Source organism: Crinia signifera, chromosome 6 (genome assembly GCF_055691185.1).
Source record: "Crinia signifera chromosome 6, ASM5569118v1, whole genome shotgun sequence".
Classification (NCBI taxonomy): domain Eukaryota; kingdom Metazoa; phylum Chordata; class Amphibia; order Anura; family Myobatrachidae; genus Crinia; species Crinia signifera.
The window spans coordinates 154,748,644-154,764,090 of record NC_139222.1 but is presented as its reverse complement, the minus strand read 5'-3'; the positions used below and the strand labels follow the sequence as shown (position 1 = coordinate 154,764,090).

The 15,447-nt window shown below is 42.4% G+C and overlaps 1 protein-coding gene across 2 annotated transcripts in view; it reads left to right on the top strand.

Annotated features, from left to right (window-relative positions):
- Nucleotides 1-15,447, top strand: part of NCOA6 (nuclear receptor coactivator 6) — a 36,515-nt gene that overhangs the window by 13,888 nt on the left and 7,180 nt on the right. For both annotated transcript variants that reach the window (XM_083147704.1, XM_083147703.1), the window contains exons 6-11: nucleotides 126-257; nucleotides 3,001-3,795; nucleotides 4,125-4,268; nucleotides 5,751-6,807; nucleotides 8,751-8,860; nucleotides 10,169-12,934. In XM_083147704.1, coding sequence (XP_083003830.1) covers nucleotides 126-257; nucleotides 3,001-3,795; nucleotides 4,125-4,268; nucleotides 5,751-6,807; nucleotides 8,751-8,860; nucleotides 10,169-12,934 — 5,004 coding nt within the window. The remainder of the gene's footprint in view (nucleotides 1-125; nucleotides 258-3,000; nucleotides 3,796-4,124; nucleotides 4,269-5,750; nucleotides 6,808-8,750; nucleotides 8,861-10,168; nucleotides 12,935-15,447) is intronic.

Below are 15,447 nucleotides of genomic sequence, written 5' to 3'. Positions count from 1 at the left end.
GCAACTAAGGTATTAATCCAGATAGTTGCCTCCTAATTCTTCCAAAATGTGCTTTCTTTCAGAGTAACGCAGTATTATGGATTTCCCTAGAGAAGTCTAAATTCTAGTTGTCTCTTATTTTGCAGGCCTTATTAGGATGAACAACCCGGCTGCAGCAAGCATGATGTCCCAGGGCTCTCATGTTCCAGCTACTATGATGGCTGCCAGTGGAAGCAATGAAATCCAACAACGGGCCCCCAGGCTGCCTCAGCAGCAAGGTAGTGTGAGGGTGCAATGACATTGCCCTTGCAATAACAGAAATAAATATACACTTCGGCGCTACTCCATAAGATTTTTAACCATGTATCTTGATTCACTGTCAAAAGATTTTTTCGTGGTTGTCTCCGTGTTTACACAACGTCTTAAGGGCACCTACTGACCTTAAAAAAGGTCCCTATGTGCCCGTAGAGGTTTCTTTTATCCTTGCCAGGAAAACTGGTACTCTCAGCAGGTAGACAAATAGGTGGATTACTGACCTTATAAAAAGGCCCTATGTTCACATAAGGGTATCTTTGTCCTATTGATCTCACAACAGGTCTGTATCGGCTTCACTCCACATAAAAACACTAGGAAACACACTCACCTCAAAATGAGGCCCTATGTTCATGGAAAGGTATCTTTAGCATATCCACATCTGAAAGTCCCCTTGTAATAATGCTCGGATATCGCCGTAGCAGGAAAAAGTTTATTCCAGGACGTATACAGAAAAATCCAATTAAAAATACGCACAGTCTCAGGTGAGCCCAAAGTCACTCACTCCCTGTATCCGGATACTAGGAGGAGTCAGACCAGATGTAAAAATGGTAAAGGGTCTCACCTATGCTGTGGATTCAGTCCTCTCACCAACGCGTTTCGGGCTTTAAGGTTAGCCCTTTTTCAAGGTGTGAGGAGTGTTGTAGTAACAGGGTATTTATACCCTCTAAGCAATAAAAAGCAATAGGGCATCTAAAAAACCCGGCCCGGGGCAGTAATTCCCCTTTCCGGTATTCACCTACATACCTCTCTAATACAGCTTCATTACCTCTCTATCTACCTAAACATATACACCGCTATAGTCATACATGCTGGTGACACACATCAGGAGAGATTTACAGTGTATGAGGGATAAATACATAATGTCCGTATGTGTTGCAGTCGGTAATCCCGGTTTTCTATCTCACTTCACATCGTATTCCGCCGATCAGCTGGTCTGGGAGGCTCGTTATTGCGGAAGCGCGTCATTGCGCTTCCGTTTTGGACATCCTCCGTCATTTGGAACGCACGTTTTCCTGGTTTGCGTTCCAAAGTAGCGGGCGCTATTTTGTGTGTGGCTTTTACTTCAGCGCTTGGTATTGTATTCTTGTCCTTATTTCCACGCCATGTTGAAGATTTGCTCAGCGAGATCAGCATGCCATACAAACAACATATAGAGCAGAATATTAGTATTATGTATTCATTATCCTATTTTCAAACGAAAGGATCATTTAGGTCTGAACATAGTCAGTATGATTAATATACATATATTGTTTAAAAGGCGAATATCGAGAATATATATACATATATGAATATATATATGAAAATGGGGTCTTAAAAAATTCATTAATATAATAAAGATGGAGATGAATAAAAATATTTTAAAAATGTTAAAAATATTTAAAAATTCATTGGAGTAAGCAAAATAGTAAGAACACCCATATAAGGCTCATAGAAAAAGTCTATAAAAGTACACATCTATAAATATGTATAAAAACTATAAGAAACACTTCAGTTCGAACCCAATATTTAAACCACGGGGCTCAATGGTTTTGTGCGAATATATTTTTTTCATTTCCAAACACGATAATCTCTTTTCCTTATCATTGGCCCTCCAATTATCTTTAACAACATTAATGCCACAAAAAGATATTAAATGCTTGATTTCCATATTGTGTGTTCGTTTGAAGTGGGCCGAGACATTATGTGTCTCCACCCCTTTCTTAATATTTCTAACATGCTCGGCCAGGCGTGTTTTTAACATTCTAGTTGTTTTACCTATATACTGTTTCTGGCACGAGCATTCAATTAAATATACGCAAAATTTGCTACTACACGTGATGAAGTCGTCAATAGGAAACCATTCATTAGTCTGTGCTACTTTATACTGTGTTACCGACCCACCTCCTGCTCCTTTACAAACTCTGCATATGGAGCAAGTCCCACATCTATAGAAGCCCTTTGACTTGATGTGGTTATATGGGGAGGGGGTATTTATTGCACTCTTTACAGTCAGGCTTTTTAGGTTATTCGCCTTCCTGTATATAAATTGTGGGTTCTCACTCAGATATTTCTTTAGCATGGGGTCTCCTTTGAGTATCCCCCAATGCTTTCTAATGATTTTTTCTATTTGTTTAGACTGACATGTGTATCTTGTAATAAAAAAGACAAAGCTGTGCCTGCTACCTGAGAGCTGTTGTGGTCCAAATATGTATCCTGCATCAGTTGTAGCCCTATCAGTGTGATAGCAATAATGATAGAAAATGTGGGCCTGATTCTGAGTCGCATGCAATGTTGCTTATAACGCAAGTGGTCAGTATTTGTCAACTGCACAATCATCGAAGTAGCTAAAAACCACACCACGCATGGTCTCAGATATATATTGGGCAGTGACTTGTAGGTGGCTATTTAGATTCAGTGATGGGTGTGTTGTGGGCATGTCTAGTTGCAAACTCGGGCACTTCGTTGCTCACATTGGAGGCCATATGCTGAATGGGGAATCTGCACCTAACATTCGGCGATGTTAATGCCAGTGCGATTGTTATATCTAAATATTTATAAGGGGGTGTCCCAGTCCTTGCACGCTAGTACACCAGCATAAAGTCGCAGAACCAACTATGGCAAAAGGCACTGCAGTGCAGCATGCTACTCTGAATCCATTCCCGTGTCTGGTAGGAAAAGGCTGATAAAAGGGCAATTACATTTCTCACAGTATGTTTCTTCCAATAGATGCTATGGATACCATGGTTTCTGGGTTAAACGTCCAGCAGCAGGGCCACACCTCTGGATCCCTGACTCCACAGCTACATCCCATGCAGGCAGTTGTTGCCAACAGGCCTGTCAATCCAGCCAACTTTCAACAGTTTCAGCAGCATGCTCGCCTAGCACAGCATCAGCAGCAAGTACCCCAGGGCCTTCGTCCCTCTTTTGCAGCTCCTGCACAAGTACCAGTGCCTCCAGGTTGGAATCAGCTAGCATCTGGAGCGCTGCAGCCTCCACCAGCTCAAGCAAGTATGACATCCAACCAACAGTGGAAGAAAACTGCCCTGGGTGGAGGTCCATTACAGCAACCACAGCAATTTCCTCAGAGATCCTCACTGTCTGGGGTGCAAACACCCTCCCATCCTCCCCCTCCATATCCATTTGGCAGTCAGCAGACAACTCAAGTTCACTCCAACTTCCCTTCTATAACCAATACAAATCAGTTCAACACCCCTCCAATGAAGCCTATGCAGGGAGGACCTCCAAGAGCGCTAACTCCTCTGCAGCAGCCCCATCTCTCCAAGTCTCCTGCTTCTTCTCCTTCCACCTTTCAGCAGAGCTCTCCGGCCTCCTCCCCTACCGTAAACCAAAGCCAACAGCAGCAGGCCATGACATCAAGGGCAGGCCAGGGCAGCACACTGCCTCAAGGGTTCCAGCAACAGTCTATTGGCTCCCCAGGCCGCAGTGGCATGATGCAGCAGGGAAATGCAGCAGGAAATTTTATGATGCAGCAGAATCAGGGTCCACAGAATATTCATACAGGTGTGTAGTACTTGATCATTCACTATACTATTAAAATAAATATATATAAATATATGAAAAGTTACTTGGTAGGTTCTCGTGTAAAATTTAATTATGAGCAATGTTTATTCAAGACAGAATAGAGCTACTGTGAGCTATTTTAGCTCTATGTAATGTAACCTTTTATTGCATATGAACTCAATCAATTTATTAATCCAACTACACTATTACAGACTATATTTATATTAACTGCATAAATATGTCCATACCGTTGCCCTGATAGCAGCAGGTTAGAACTAAAGCTGGCTATATACTACAATGAATGTAACTTTCATCCTTTCCTTCCTAAGGAGTCCTCAAACGGCTCCCTCCTGGTTTCCCAGCAGGACAAGCAAATGCAAATTTTCTTCAGGGACAGACTCCACCCAGTTCCGCAGGATCACCAGCCAATAGTGGTGCATCTCAGCAAGGAAACTCCTCTGGGCAGGGATCAGGTAGGCTTCACCTGATTACTCTTGATTTTGTTGGTGATTATTGAGAATCGCCTAATAAATACAAGCTGGGAATGGGTGTCATATCTGCAAAGTTAAATATAGAAATGTCTATGACTGGCTTTCGGCCACTACTGTGTAGCAAACTTGCTTGTTAATGAATTGAGGTTTTGATATCTTCTTGGATCACAAAAAAATCTCTTCTGCATATGTAAAATATGTTCTCCCACAATCACATCTTTTTTTTTCTTAAAAAATTGAATTTATTGGACACATACAGAAAAGATTTCTAAAATGTGTAAAAGATTTGGCTCTAGAGCCACAGGTGGGAGGCTTTTCAATACCGCCGATAATGACTGATAGATTTAAAATAGCAACAGACCTAAATGCTAAAACAGCCTGGTTTAGCATTGTAGGGCTTATTCTAGTTCACTCCTTCTGGCAAATTCCTTCTTAGATGGACAAAACCATGTGCATTGCAGGTGGGGTAGATGTTACTTGTGCAGAGAGAATTAGAATTAGATTTGGGTGGGGTTTTACTTGAAAGTGAGATCTTTATTGCAGTGTACAAATGGAGCAGTCAGTATTTTCCCTGCACAGAAACTAAATAACTCACCCAAATCAAATTCTCTCTGCACATTTTACATCTGTCCCCCCCCCCCCCCCCCCCCTGCAGTGCACATGGTTTTGTCTGTTTCCTCCGGTTACTCCGGGTTTCTCCCACACTCCTAGAATATACTGGTAGGGTAACTGGCTATTAACACAAAAAATGAACCCGTGTGTGTGTGTGCGTGTGTGCATATGGTATGGGACATAGTTCGTATGCTCCACTGGAGCAGGGGAAGATGTGCATGGCTAAATCTCTGCATAGCGCTATAGAATATGTGTGCGCTATACAAAAAACGTGTAATAAATTAATCACAATGGCACATAGTGTTTCAGGAAACTAGGGTGCTAATTAATTTGGTAGCAGTGATCTGTCCATATGTTTGTTTCAGTAAACAGTATTACGACCAGAAAGCTGTGAAAAGGAACAAGGTCCCTCAATAGCCTATAGAGATGCTTGCATGATTACTGTCAATTTGGTTAAAGATTTTTAGGTACTTCTGTAGTTTCACGGCGCCAGCATGGCTACTTCCGGGTTCTACGCTCGCCACGAAATATGTCAAAAAAAGTAACTTAACTCCATGTCAACATGGATAGTTCATACCCCCACTATCCATGTTGGCATGGAGTTGATTTTAAATAGCGTGGTGAGCATAGCGAGCCACCGAGCCCGCAGCGTGGGCGAGCGAAGCGAGCCCCGCAAGGGGACTCAGACGCACGGCGCCATACTGGCGCCGTGAAACTACAGAAGTACCTAATTTTATGTTAAACACACTTCCATATGCAAACTTTATATATACAAACAGGATATGTTTATTAAATGAACTATAGATCTGCTCTCTAAAAATCCAACTGTATTGCATTCTTTTTGTCCTTTAGGTGGTCAGGCAAATGGATCTTCCCACAGTCAAATGCAGGGATCCCATGTAGGGCCTAACCTGATGCAGTCCAATTTGATTGGACTTCATAATAACCAGCAGGCAAGTGGAAGTGGAGCAAACCAAGTCAACATGGGTAGTCTGCATGGTCAATCTCAGCAAGGAGGACAGTCTCAGATTCTGAGCATGCACCAGCAAATTATTTCCTCCCAAGGCCAAATGATGAATATTCAAGGACAAGCACCTCTGACCACACAGGGCCAGCTGGTACTCTCCCGGAACCAGCTATTATCACAGGGACAGATGTTAGGAGCATCCCAGAACCTGTCTCAGACTACTCAGAGGATGACCCCACCTAAGCAAATGATTTCTTCCCACAATCAAATGATGGTTTCCCAAGGTCAGACTGTTATTCAACAGAATCCTGTAATGGAGCATATTATGCAAGGAAGTAAGCAGGGATTTGGTAACCAAAACCCTGCAGGGGGCATGGCAGGACCCAGTCAGTTAATAAGGGGACAAACCCCTGGTGTGACTAACAATATGATGCAGTTCTCAGGACAGACTATTCCCCAACAGGGAAATCCTTCACAGGGTGTTAACATGCAAAGTCAGGTTCTTCGGCATACTGGACCCGGTCAACACCTGCAACAACAGCATGCAGAATCCACGGCTCAAGTTGGCAGTGATTTGAGCTCCATGTTGTCTGATATTTCCATGCAGCAGGCAGCCAACATGGCTCAGCAGCACCCTCAGCATCTGCAGAACATGCCTGGGAATGGTGGTCCAGGCCAGCACTTTTCAGGACATGGTCTACCATTCAGCTCTCCGTTTGCTCAAGGTGGCAATGGAGGTCAGCTTTCATGTGGTCAAAACTCCCCTTTCCCTGTCAACAAAGATGTTACTTTGACCAGCCCTCTCCTGGTGAACCTCCTCCAGAGCGACATCTCTGCTGGGCACTTTGGTGTGAATAACAAACAGAACAGCAATGCGGCCAAACCGAAGAAGAAAAAGCCACCAAGGAAGAAGAAAAACCAACAGGGAGATGAACATATAGGGTAATTGCTAAGGCTAAAATACTAATTAATGCTTGGTATACAGTCGTTGGGTCGACACATATTAGGTCGACATGCATTGGATCGACCACTGAAGGTCGACACATGAAATAGGTCTTCAGGGTTGACAATGGCTAGGTCGAAATGAGTTTTCACGTTTTTGTATTTGAGCCGACATGCGCCAACTAGGGTGTGGAGGGAGAATACAATAGTGTAGCAAGGCACCGTGCCCGAGGCATGGCAAACTCAGTGGTACACTTTGACAATTTCCATGACCACCATGTTGACATTCGGGACAAAAAAAAGTGGATACTGCATGCCGACCTTTTGACTGTTGACCTAATGCTTGTCGACCTTCCAACACTGTTGACTGTAGCCTTGTTGATCTATGTCATGTGTCGACCATAGCCAAATGCATGTCAACCTAATGTGTCGACACAATGACCCATACCGTTACTGCTTTAGGGATTCTCTTAGTGGTATTTTATTTTAATAAAGAAGTATATTATTGAAAGGTTTTAATGGTAAAAATATTCCATATACTGTATGTCTTATTTTTCTAAACTGATAATGAATATGTTGGCTACTCACTGCTACATACTGTGCTTTCTGCAGTGACATGGTAAACGGTATCACCTTATGTCTGTAGCTGATGGCAATGAATCCACTCTATCCACTTACCAGCATGTGGGATGTCTCCAGAGCACGCACTTCACTGCAAATTTTTTTTATTATATTTTATTTCAAACGGTAATGTTAAAATGGAGGGTGAAGATCTAGACCGCCAGCTTCTGCTCTAAAGATGGATGATGAAAAGCATTTATATGGCTCTTTATAGTGTATGTTTGTGATTGGTATCTTCCAATAGGTTTGCATTTTGCAAGATAGAGATATTTCTGAGGCAATTAAAGAAAAGCAAAAGGTCCTATGCTTTGAAAAGGAAAGGAAGTAGAAGGTTAACATGTACCGATTTTCTACAAACTGGAGGTAGCCATTTTGTGGCTTAATCCAATATTCAAGAAAGGCCACATACTGTATCTGTTTGCTTAATATAAATCTTTTTCATTACTAATAAAATGAAGTGCTAGATGAACACCTGTGGTTTGCTACGGAATTTCTAGTATTCCTGTACATGTAACTTTTTTTAATTTTAAGGGACTTCCTAGTAAACAAGATTTTTAGTTTTCCGTTCAGGCTGGAGAATGACCAGGCTGCTAGAGGAGCTGACACTGGTCCAGGGAGCATACAACTGGTCATGGAAGAAGCTGTCACTCCTCATATCCACACCAGCCACTTTCAAACTCTGCCCCTGAGCTGTGTGGTCATGACGTAGCAGACCTTTACCGGGAACTGCAGCCATTTGAACTGACAGGTCTAATGGGATCAGAGGAATTCTCGGAATGAAGACTCTCTCCCTAGCCGACACCTGTGAATATTGTCACTTCATTTACATGTTTGTGCTGAGTCTTTACCTGCAGCCGGGTATCATTGCACAGTTTGGTTAGATTCAAGTGGCATTAAAGCATTATGGGGCGCTGACCTTGAGATAGCGTATGTGAGGTAGTATTCCATGGGGGTTCAGGTGAAGATGGCAAGTTGCCCATAGCATTTTTTGCAGCTTCTAGAAGATAATTGGGTGCTTAAATCACAAAATAAAGATACTGTCCAAATTTCAAGTTCCTAGTAATCATGGTTACAGAGATTTCTTGATGGGTCAGTGAGTTAGTTGCATTTGGCTTTTATATAAGTAGATTCATTGGTTCTTCATCTGAAGTCCATTTAATGTAGTTTGCTGCAGTGGTCTGAAAAATCATGCATGCTGACATCAGAAAGTTTGGATAGTAAATGGTTAGAGATTTCCGCAAAAAAATAGATTAGATTATATCAGTTCAGCTTGTTGTGCACAACTAAATCACAAACTCCAATTACCTCTTTTTTTATTTCAGCACCTCTGAGCCACGAATGGAGGACTCTGATCAGACTGGGATAGTAGGAGAACAGTTGGGTGCTCTAGAGGCTGGACAGAAGCTTTCTGAATACACAAACAGACCACCAGGTGAGCTCGTACAAGCAATGCAGAATATAGCAATGAAAGGTCTCTAGTGTTCAGTTGTGATATTGCAACATGTGCGGCACTCATGAGGACAGCTGCATGTTCAGCTTCATAAAGTATAATTTAATATATTAAAGTTCAGTTGGCCAACTAGGTATGCTTCTGCACTGCCACGTGAAACATGACTGCATGCAACTGGAAATCTACTTGCATAATCAGTTCTGATTATTATGGGAGCAGAACAATTCATTACTATATATAATGAAGCCATTTTTCTTAGCAATGCTCATCATTCTTTGCAATATTTATTTCTTTCCTGAGTAAATGGGTAAAGGATAATTGGGTAAAGGATGGGTGCCTAAGCTCTATGATTATAATGGACCAAGTCCAACTTCTTGTGCTTTTTAATTTTATTAAATTATTCTGATACTGGGTATTAATATAATAGCTTAATTTAAGTGTAAGTACAAGTTGAGTATCCCTTATCCAAAAGTCTCGAGACCAAAAGAATTTTGGATAATGGATTATTCCGTATTTCAGAATATTTTTAGATTTCAATGACGTATCTTGAGGTATCTTGCATTTATGTTGTACAAACACAAGTACTCACAAATATATTTTATTTGTGCATTAAACAAGGTTTCAAAACATGAAACCGTTTGTAAACAATCTAAGATACTGAATTTGAATGCCAAGCAATCATGTTCTTGCACAAATTTAGTGCCAGTTACAGATCATGTCCTCAGTAGTGCTGTTACAGATGTTCCCAGTAGTGCCAGTTACAGATCATGTCCTCAGTAGTGCTGTTACAGATGTCCCCAGTAGTGCCAGTTACAGATCATGTCCCCAGTAGTGCCAGTTACAGATCATGTCCTCAGTAGTGCCAGTTATATATCATGTCCTCAGTAGTGCTGTTACAGATGTTCCCAGTAGTGCCAGTTACAGATCATGTCCTCAGTAGTGCTGTTACAGATGTCCCCAGAAATGCTTTTAGCAAAAAAAACGCTCAACCTGTAAAATTATGAAGGTTTCAGGAACTCATTAGGATGGAGGCCATGCCACATGGTATGTGTCTCATTGAAGCCTATGAAAACAGTGAGAAACTTACAATGAAAATTATTTAACATGTATTAAATTTAATCTGCATTTAATATAACAAACTTCGTTTAATAATACATCCTGATCATGCAAGCTATTCTGGCAAAATAAAATTTGCCTATCTGCATTGGGTCTGCAGAAGTTTTAGCACTACATGAAGTCCTTAGCTTTTTACATTTTTTATAACTTTATTTTTTACAAATATTATTTCAGGTTATCCTGTACAAGGACTTGAGCAAAGACAGCTTCAACAGATACCACCTCAGTTAATGCAGCTGGGACAGCAACAAGGTCAAAGTGGGCAGGCTCGACAAGCAACGCCTCCTCAGCAAATGATGATGATGTTGATGATGCAGCAGCAGCAACAGCAGCATCAGCAACAGGACCAGAAGCCAGTGAGGCTTCCACTACAGCAGAATGTCTTCAACCCTAGGGCAGCTATGAATCCTGACACACAGAGAATGCCCATGCAGCAAGGTGGTAATATGCCTGTCATGGTAAACTTACAGGGATCTGGTTCCATACCACCATCACCTGACAAGCAGAGGATGTCTATGGTGTCCAACACTTCATTAGGAAACAATGGTAGGAAGATGGGATTTCCAGAAAGTGGACAAAATACATCTGGGTCACCTTTGGGTGAGGGATCTTCAGCAGGACCTCTTCCTGACATCCCTGAGCTTACCACAGCACATGGACCTCAAAGCAATATGGCACATTTGCTAATATCTCAGAATCCAATGATGATGGCTGGATCTAAAGCAGGAGCTGCCTCCTCTATTTCTCTGTCACAAGGCGCAAGTCCTCAACAGCAGCACTCCAACAACATGGCTGGATCTCATGGACTGCATTACCAAAGTGTGCAAACTCAGTCACAGTCTTCAAGGCCGAAGACTCCCAATAGAGCAAGCCCCAGACCTTATTACCCTCAGACTCCCAATAACCGCCCTCCTAGCACAGAGCCTTCAGAGATTAGCCTTTCTCCTGAAAGGCTTAATGCCTCAATTGCTGGTCTCTTTCCTCCTCAGATCAATATTCCATTGCCACCTAGACCTACGTTAAATCGAGGTTTTGATCAGCAAGGATTAAATCCAACAACCCTAAAAGCCATAGGACAAGCTCCACCCGGGTTGACTGTGAACAATCAATCTTCATTTGTCCAACATATGAATAAGATGGATAATGGGACAGGAAAACCACCAACTTCTAGTGGTAACAAGCGAGCAAGCCCAAGCAACAGTAGACGTTCAAGCCCTGCTTCAAGTCGCAAAACCGCACCCAGCCCTGGCAGGCAAAATTCCAAGGCTGCTAAAATGGGACTGGGAGGACCGCAAACCTCTGCTGTTTTGCACAGTCTTGAGATGCAGAGGAACATAGTGAATACTCAAGCTGCGATGCAAACTACTGTAACAGCACATACAAGTGGCCAATACCCTACTATTTCTGTAGGAAGTGCAGCCATCACCACTGATGAGATCAAACAAAGTCCAAACTTGATTGTAGAGAATGAGTCTCAGACAATTCAGTTGGTGCCCAAGGAACTATCTGCATCAGAACCTAAAACAAGTGTTAACCAAGAGATAAAAATGGTGTCTTCTGAAGAAATAGCCAAAAAAGATTCACTGTTCATAGATGTCCCCAAATTTTCAAGTGGTGAGGACCTGACTGCAATTTCTCCAGCGATGCGAGATGCTCCAACATCCCTGAGTCAGTTATTGGACCATTCTAATGTCCCAAATGATAACTCAAAGCCTTCTGGTCCACTTCCTGAACCATCACTTACCCTGACACCCACAGAAGACACAAAATCATCAGAAATTGCTGCTTTGCAAGTAGATTCTCTTAATAAAGAGGCCCCTTGTATAACCAGCACATCCCAATGTTCAGAGCCAAGCACATTTCATTCAAGGTCAGATGCAGGAGAGGCTAACCATAATGTACCTTTAAACCTTGCTGGGACCACATTGAAAAGACCTGCTGGCCCCACAATGGTTTCTAGTCCTTTGCCTCCAAATCAGATTACAGTTTTTGTAACTTCAAACCCTATCACCACCTCTGCCAGTGTATCTGCACCGATGGCTTCTCACCTACAGTCCACATTAGTACCCACTGTGGTTACCATGCCAAATGTGGGGAATAAAGTAATTGTGTCTGAGGGGCAGCCTCCTGTTCCGCCCAATACACGCCAACAGTTTATCACTCCAGTGTTTATTAATTCTTCATCCATTATCCAAGTCATGAAAGGATCTCAACAAAGTAATATGCCTTCTTCCAACACTAATTTGATGCCTCAGTCTGTTGCAGTTGTGGGACCATTGCATATTTCCCAAAATATTAAATTTCCTGGACCATCATCAACTACTGCTGCTTCCACTAATAGCTCCAGTCTGCCTACAGCCAGACCTACTCTCCTTAGCCCGGTTCAGACAAGTGCCCAATTTCCACCATCCCAGCCTCCTTCGCCTCTTCCTCCACCACCTAACCAATTACAGTGCAGCTCAGAAGACACCAACTCAAAGCTAGATGCATCTTCTGAACTGTGTTCTCCTCTACCTTTACAGCCCTCAGTGTCGCCAACACTTGACCATAATCTTGTACCTTCTACCAGCAAGTTCTTAGCGGCACCCTCCATAGGGCATACCAAAGTGGACAAGATTGGGCAACTTTTACTAACAAAGGCATGCAAGAATGGCACTGATAATGCAGACCAGAGTGTTGAAAGCTCTGATGCAAACTGCACCAGCGTTAGTGGACCTAGCAGAAGCCCGCCACTACACGGTCAGGTTACTACAGAGAACAGTAGCACTTCCACCATTTCCATGGATCATATGGGAACTGTAGCCAGCACTCCTGATGAATTTCTACCTTTTCCGTCCCCCAACCCACCTATAATGGTCACTGAAAAAAGTAGCGAGAGCAGATTGGCAGAGCAGATTGGCACATTTGAAGAATGTGTTCCAGAACAGATCTTAGATACAGGTATACCATATTTAGTTCTTTAATTTATGAAAATAATATATAAATACAATAAATATAGCAAATATGTCTATAGAATGATTATATTTAAGATTATGTTGTTTGTTATTTTACCAAGGTAGAACCTTGAAGATATTCTATTAGTCTCCCTTATTGCGATCAAATAATTTATTGTAACTCACAAGAACCAGGTGTCCTCTGCCTTTGTTCTGTCACAAAGAGGATATCTACGTTAATTCAATGTTAGAATTTCTCTATATCTGTACATGGCATGCTCTCACAGCGTTCAGTTAGAGCAGTGGTTCTCAACCTCGGTTCTCTGAACCCCCCCAACAGTGCACATTCTCCAGGTCACCCTGCAGGTGCACTCATTATTCACGGACACATTTTAAAAGCTCACAGGTGGATCTTATTATTTCCCCTGTGATTCCCACAACCCTCTAAAAAAAATGGAAATAGGACTGTCCTCTAGGGGTCAGAACTTGGGGGCGCTAAGTCACGAGTGGCTTAACCAGCAGCTGTTCAGTGGCCGGGGTAGTTAGTCCCGTTTAAAGAAACAAAGGAAAAAACAAATGTGAACAGCGCACTTGTGATGAGAATCGATGAATCAACAATTTATTTCATAATACACAGTCAAATATAAAAATGGATTCCATATAACTGCATGGATGTTTAAAAAAAGGGGGGGTTAAAATGAAAGAACACAATTGATGGCGTAAAAAACAATATATGGGAGCCCCCTACAAGATGAGAATGATGCTGGAGAGTCCGTTCCTATGTTACCCCTGGACGAACGTGGTTATATATAATATTTACCACCCTTGGTTGGGTATGGATGTCCTCCTCCGAGTGTCCACGGGTCGGCCCAAAGTTGGCTCAAATCACCGACAATTTAGTGGTTTTAAAGTGCTCGTGTGCTCCCCAAAAGATAAGTGGTAGATGGTATGTTACCAGATGTTGTCCTTGGAATGGAGGCACAAGGAGGTATTGTCCTTTGGTGGAAAAAACAATTTTGTAAATCCAGGGGATGGTTCGGGCTGCAATCCAGATGTGTGTATTAAATAGGGGGGTTCCCTGACGCGTTTCGCCACTCCTGGTGGCTTTATCAAAGCCATCGGTGCAGATACCTTTGATAAAGCCACCAGGAGTGGCGAAACGCATCAGGGAGCTACTGGGGACCCCCCTCTATTGAATACACACATCTGGAATATTTAGAGTACACATACTTGGCAGCTTTATGCTAACACTGCAATTTAGAGCGGAGCAACCTTTCATCCATCTCCATTTTGAGTGGAGTACGCCTCCTACCTAAACTCTAAAGTCACATATTTCAACTCCCCCTTCACACTGCAACATAGATTTGTCACAGTGCAAAATTGTACCTTCTAGCTGGATATAATCCTGATTCTAAATGGGTCCCTTTGCACCTTCACTGCCACGGTTATTAAAAGTAACAAGTAATTACATGTGTAGTAGTTAATGCTATCCCTAATAATCTACAGTATACCAAATGCAGACTGTATTTGTGAATAGATTCTGCATACAAAGGAATAAAAGCTAAATGTCCCCATACACCGGTCTGACCAGTTTTCCCTTGAACTCCCCTGGCAGCTCCCCGGGAGGGCTCCGCCTGATTTGGCACCCGATGTGCCATTTTTTATATGCGATAATCGCATGTAAAATAAATAACAGGAAGCTGCCAGGCGAGTTAAAAAAAATCAGATGCGATACATCGCGGGTACTAAAAAGCACCCATGATGTGCCGTTGATGATCCGATTCAGATTTATCTTATGTGCTGCACATACGATCTACAGGATCCTATCCGTGGCCTGATTTTGTCTGATCTATCAGCCCGATCCGTCAGAATCAGTTTAAATCAGACCAAATCGGACCTGTGTATGGGCACCTTAACAGATACAGGACCAGATGTATCAAACCTCAAAAAGTGATAAAATGGAGAGTTAGAAACATCCTGCCAATAAGCTGGTGCTTGTCATGTTACTGGTTGGGTTCGAAAAATGACAGGTAGGAACTGTTTGGCTGGTTGTTTTTCAGTCTCCACTTTATCACTTTTTGAAGCTTGATCCATCTGGCCCACAAGGTGGAATGTAGCACGCATTGCACTTTGGATGTGATGCATCCCGGCACTTTTCTGGTACATACCAGCTTTAATAACATCGGTATGTAACAAGAATAGGGCATAAAGGGCCTTATTCTAGTTCACTCTTTCTGACAAAATCCTTCTTAGATGGACAAAACCATGTGCACTGCAGGTGGGGCAGATGTTATTTGTGCAGAGAGAATTAGATTTGGGTGGGGTTTTACTTCAAAGTGAGATCTATATTGCAGTGTAAAAATAAAGCAGTCAGTATTTTCCCTGCACAGAAACAAAATAACTCACCCAAATCTAATTCTCTCTGTACATTTTACATCTGCCCCCTGCAGTGCGCATGGTTTTGTCCATCTAAGAAGGATTTTGTCAGAGTGAACTAGAATAAGGCCTAAAGTCACAAAG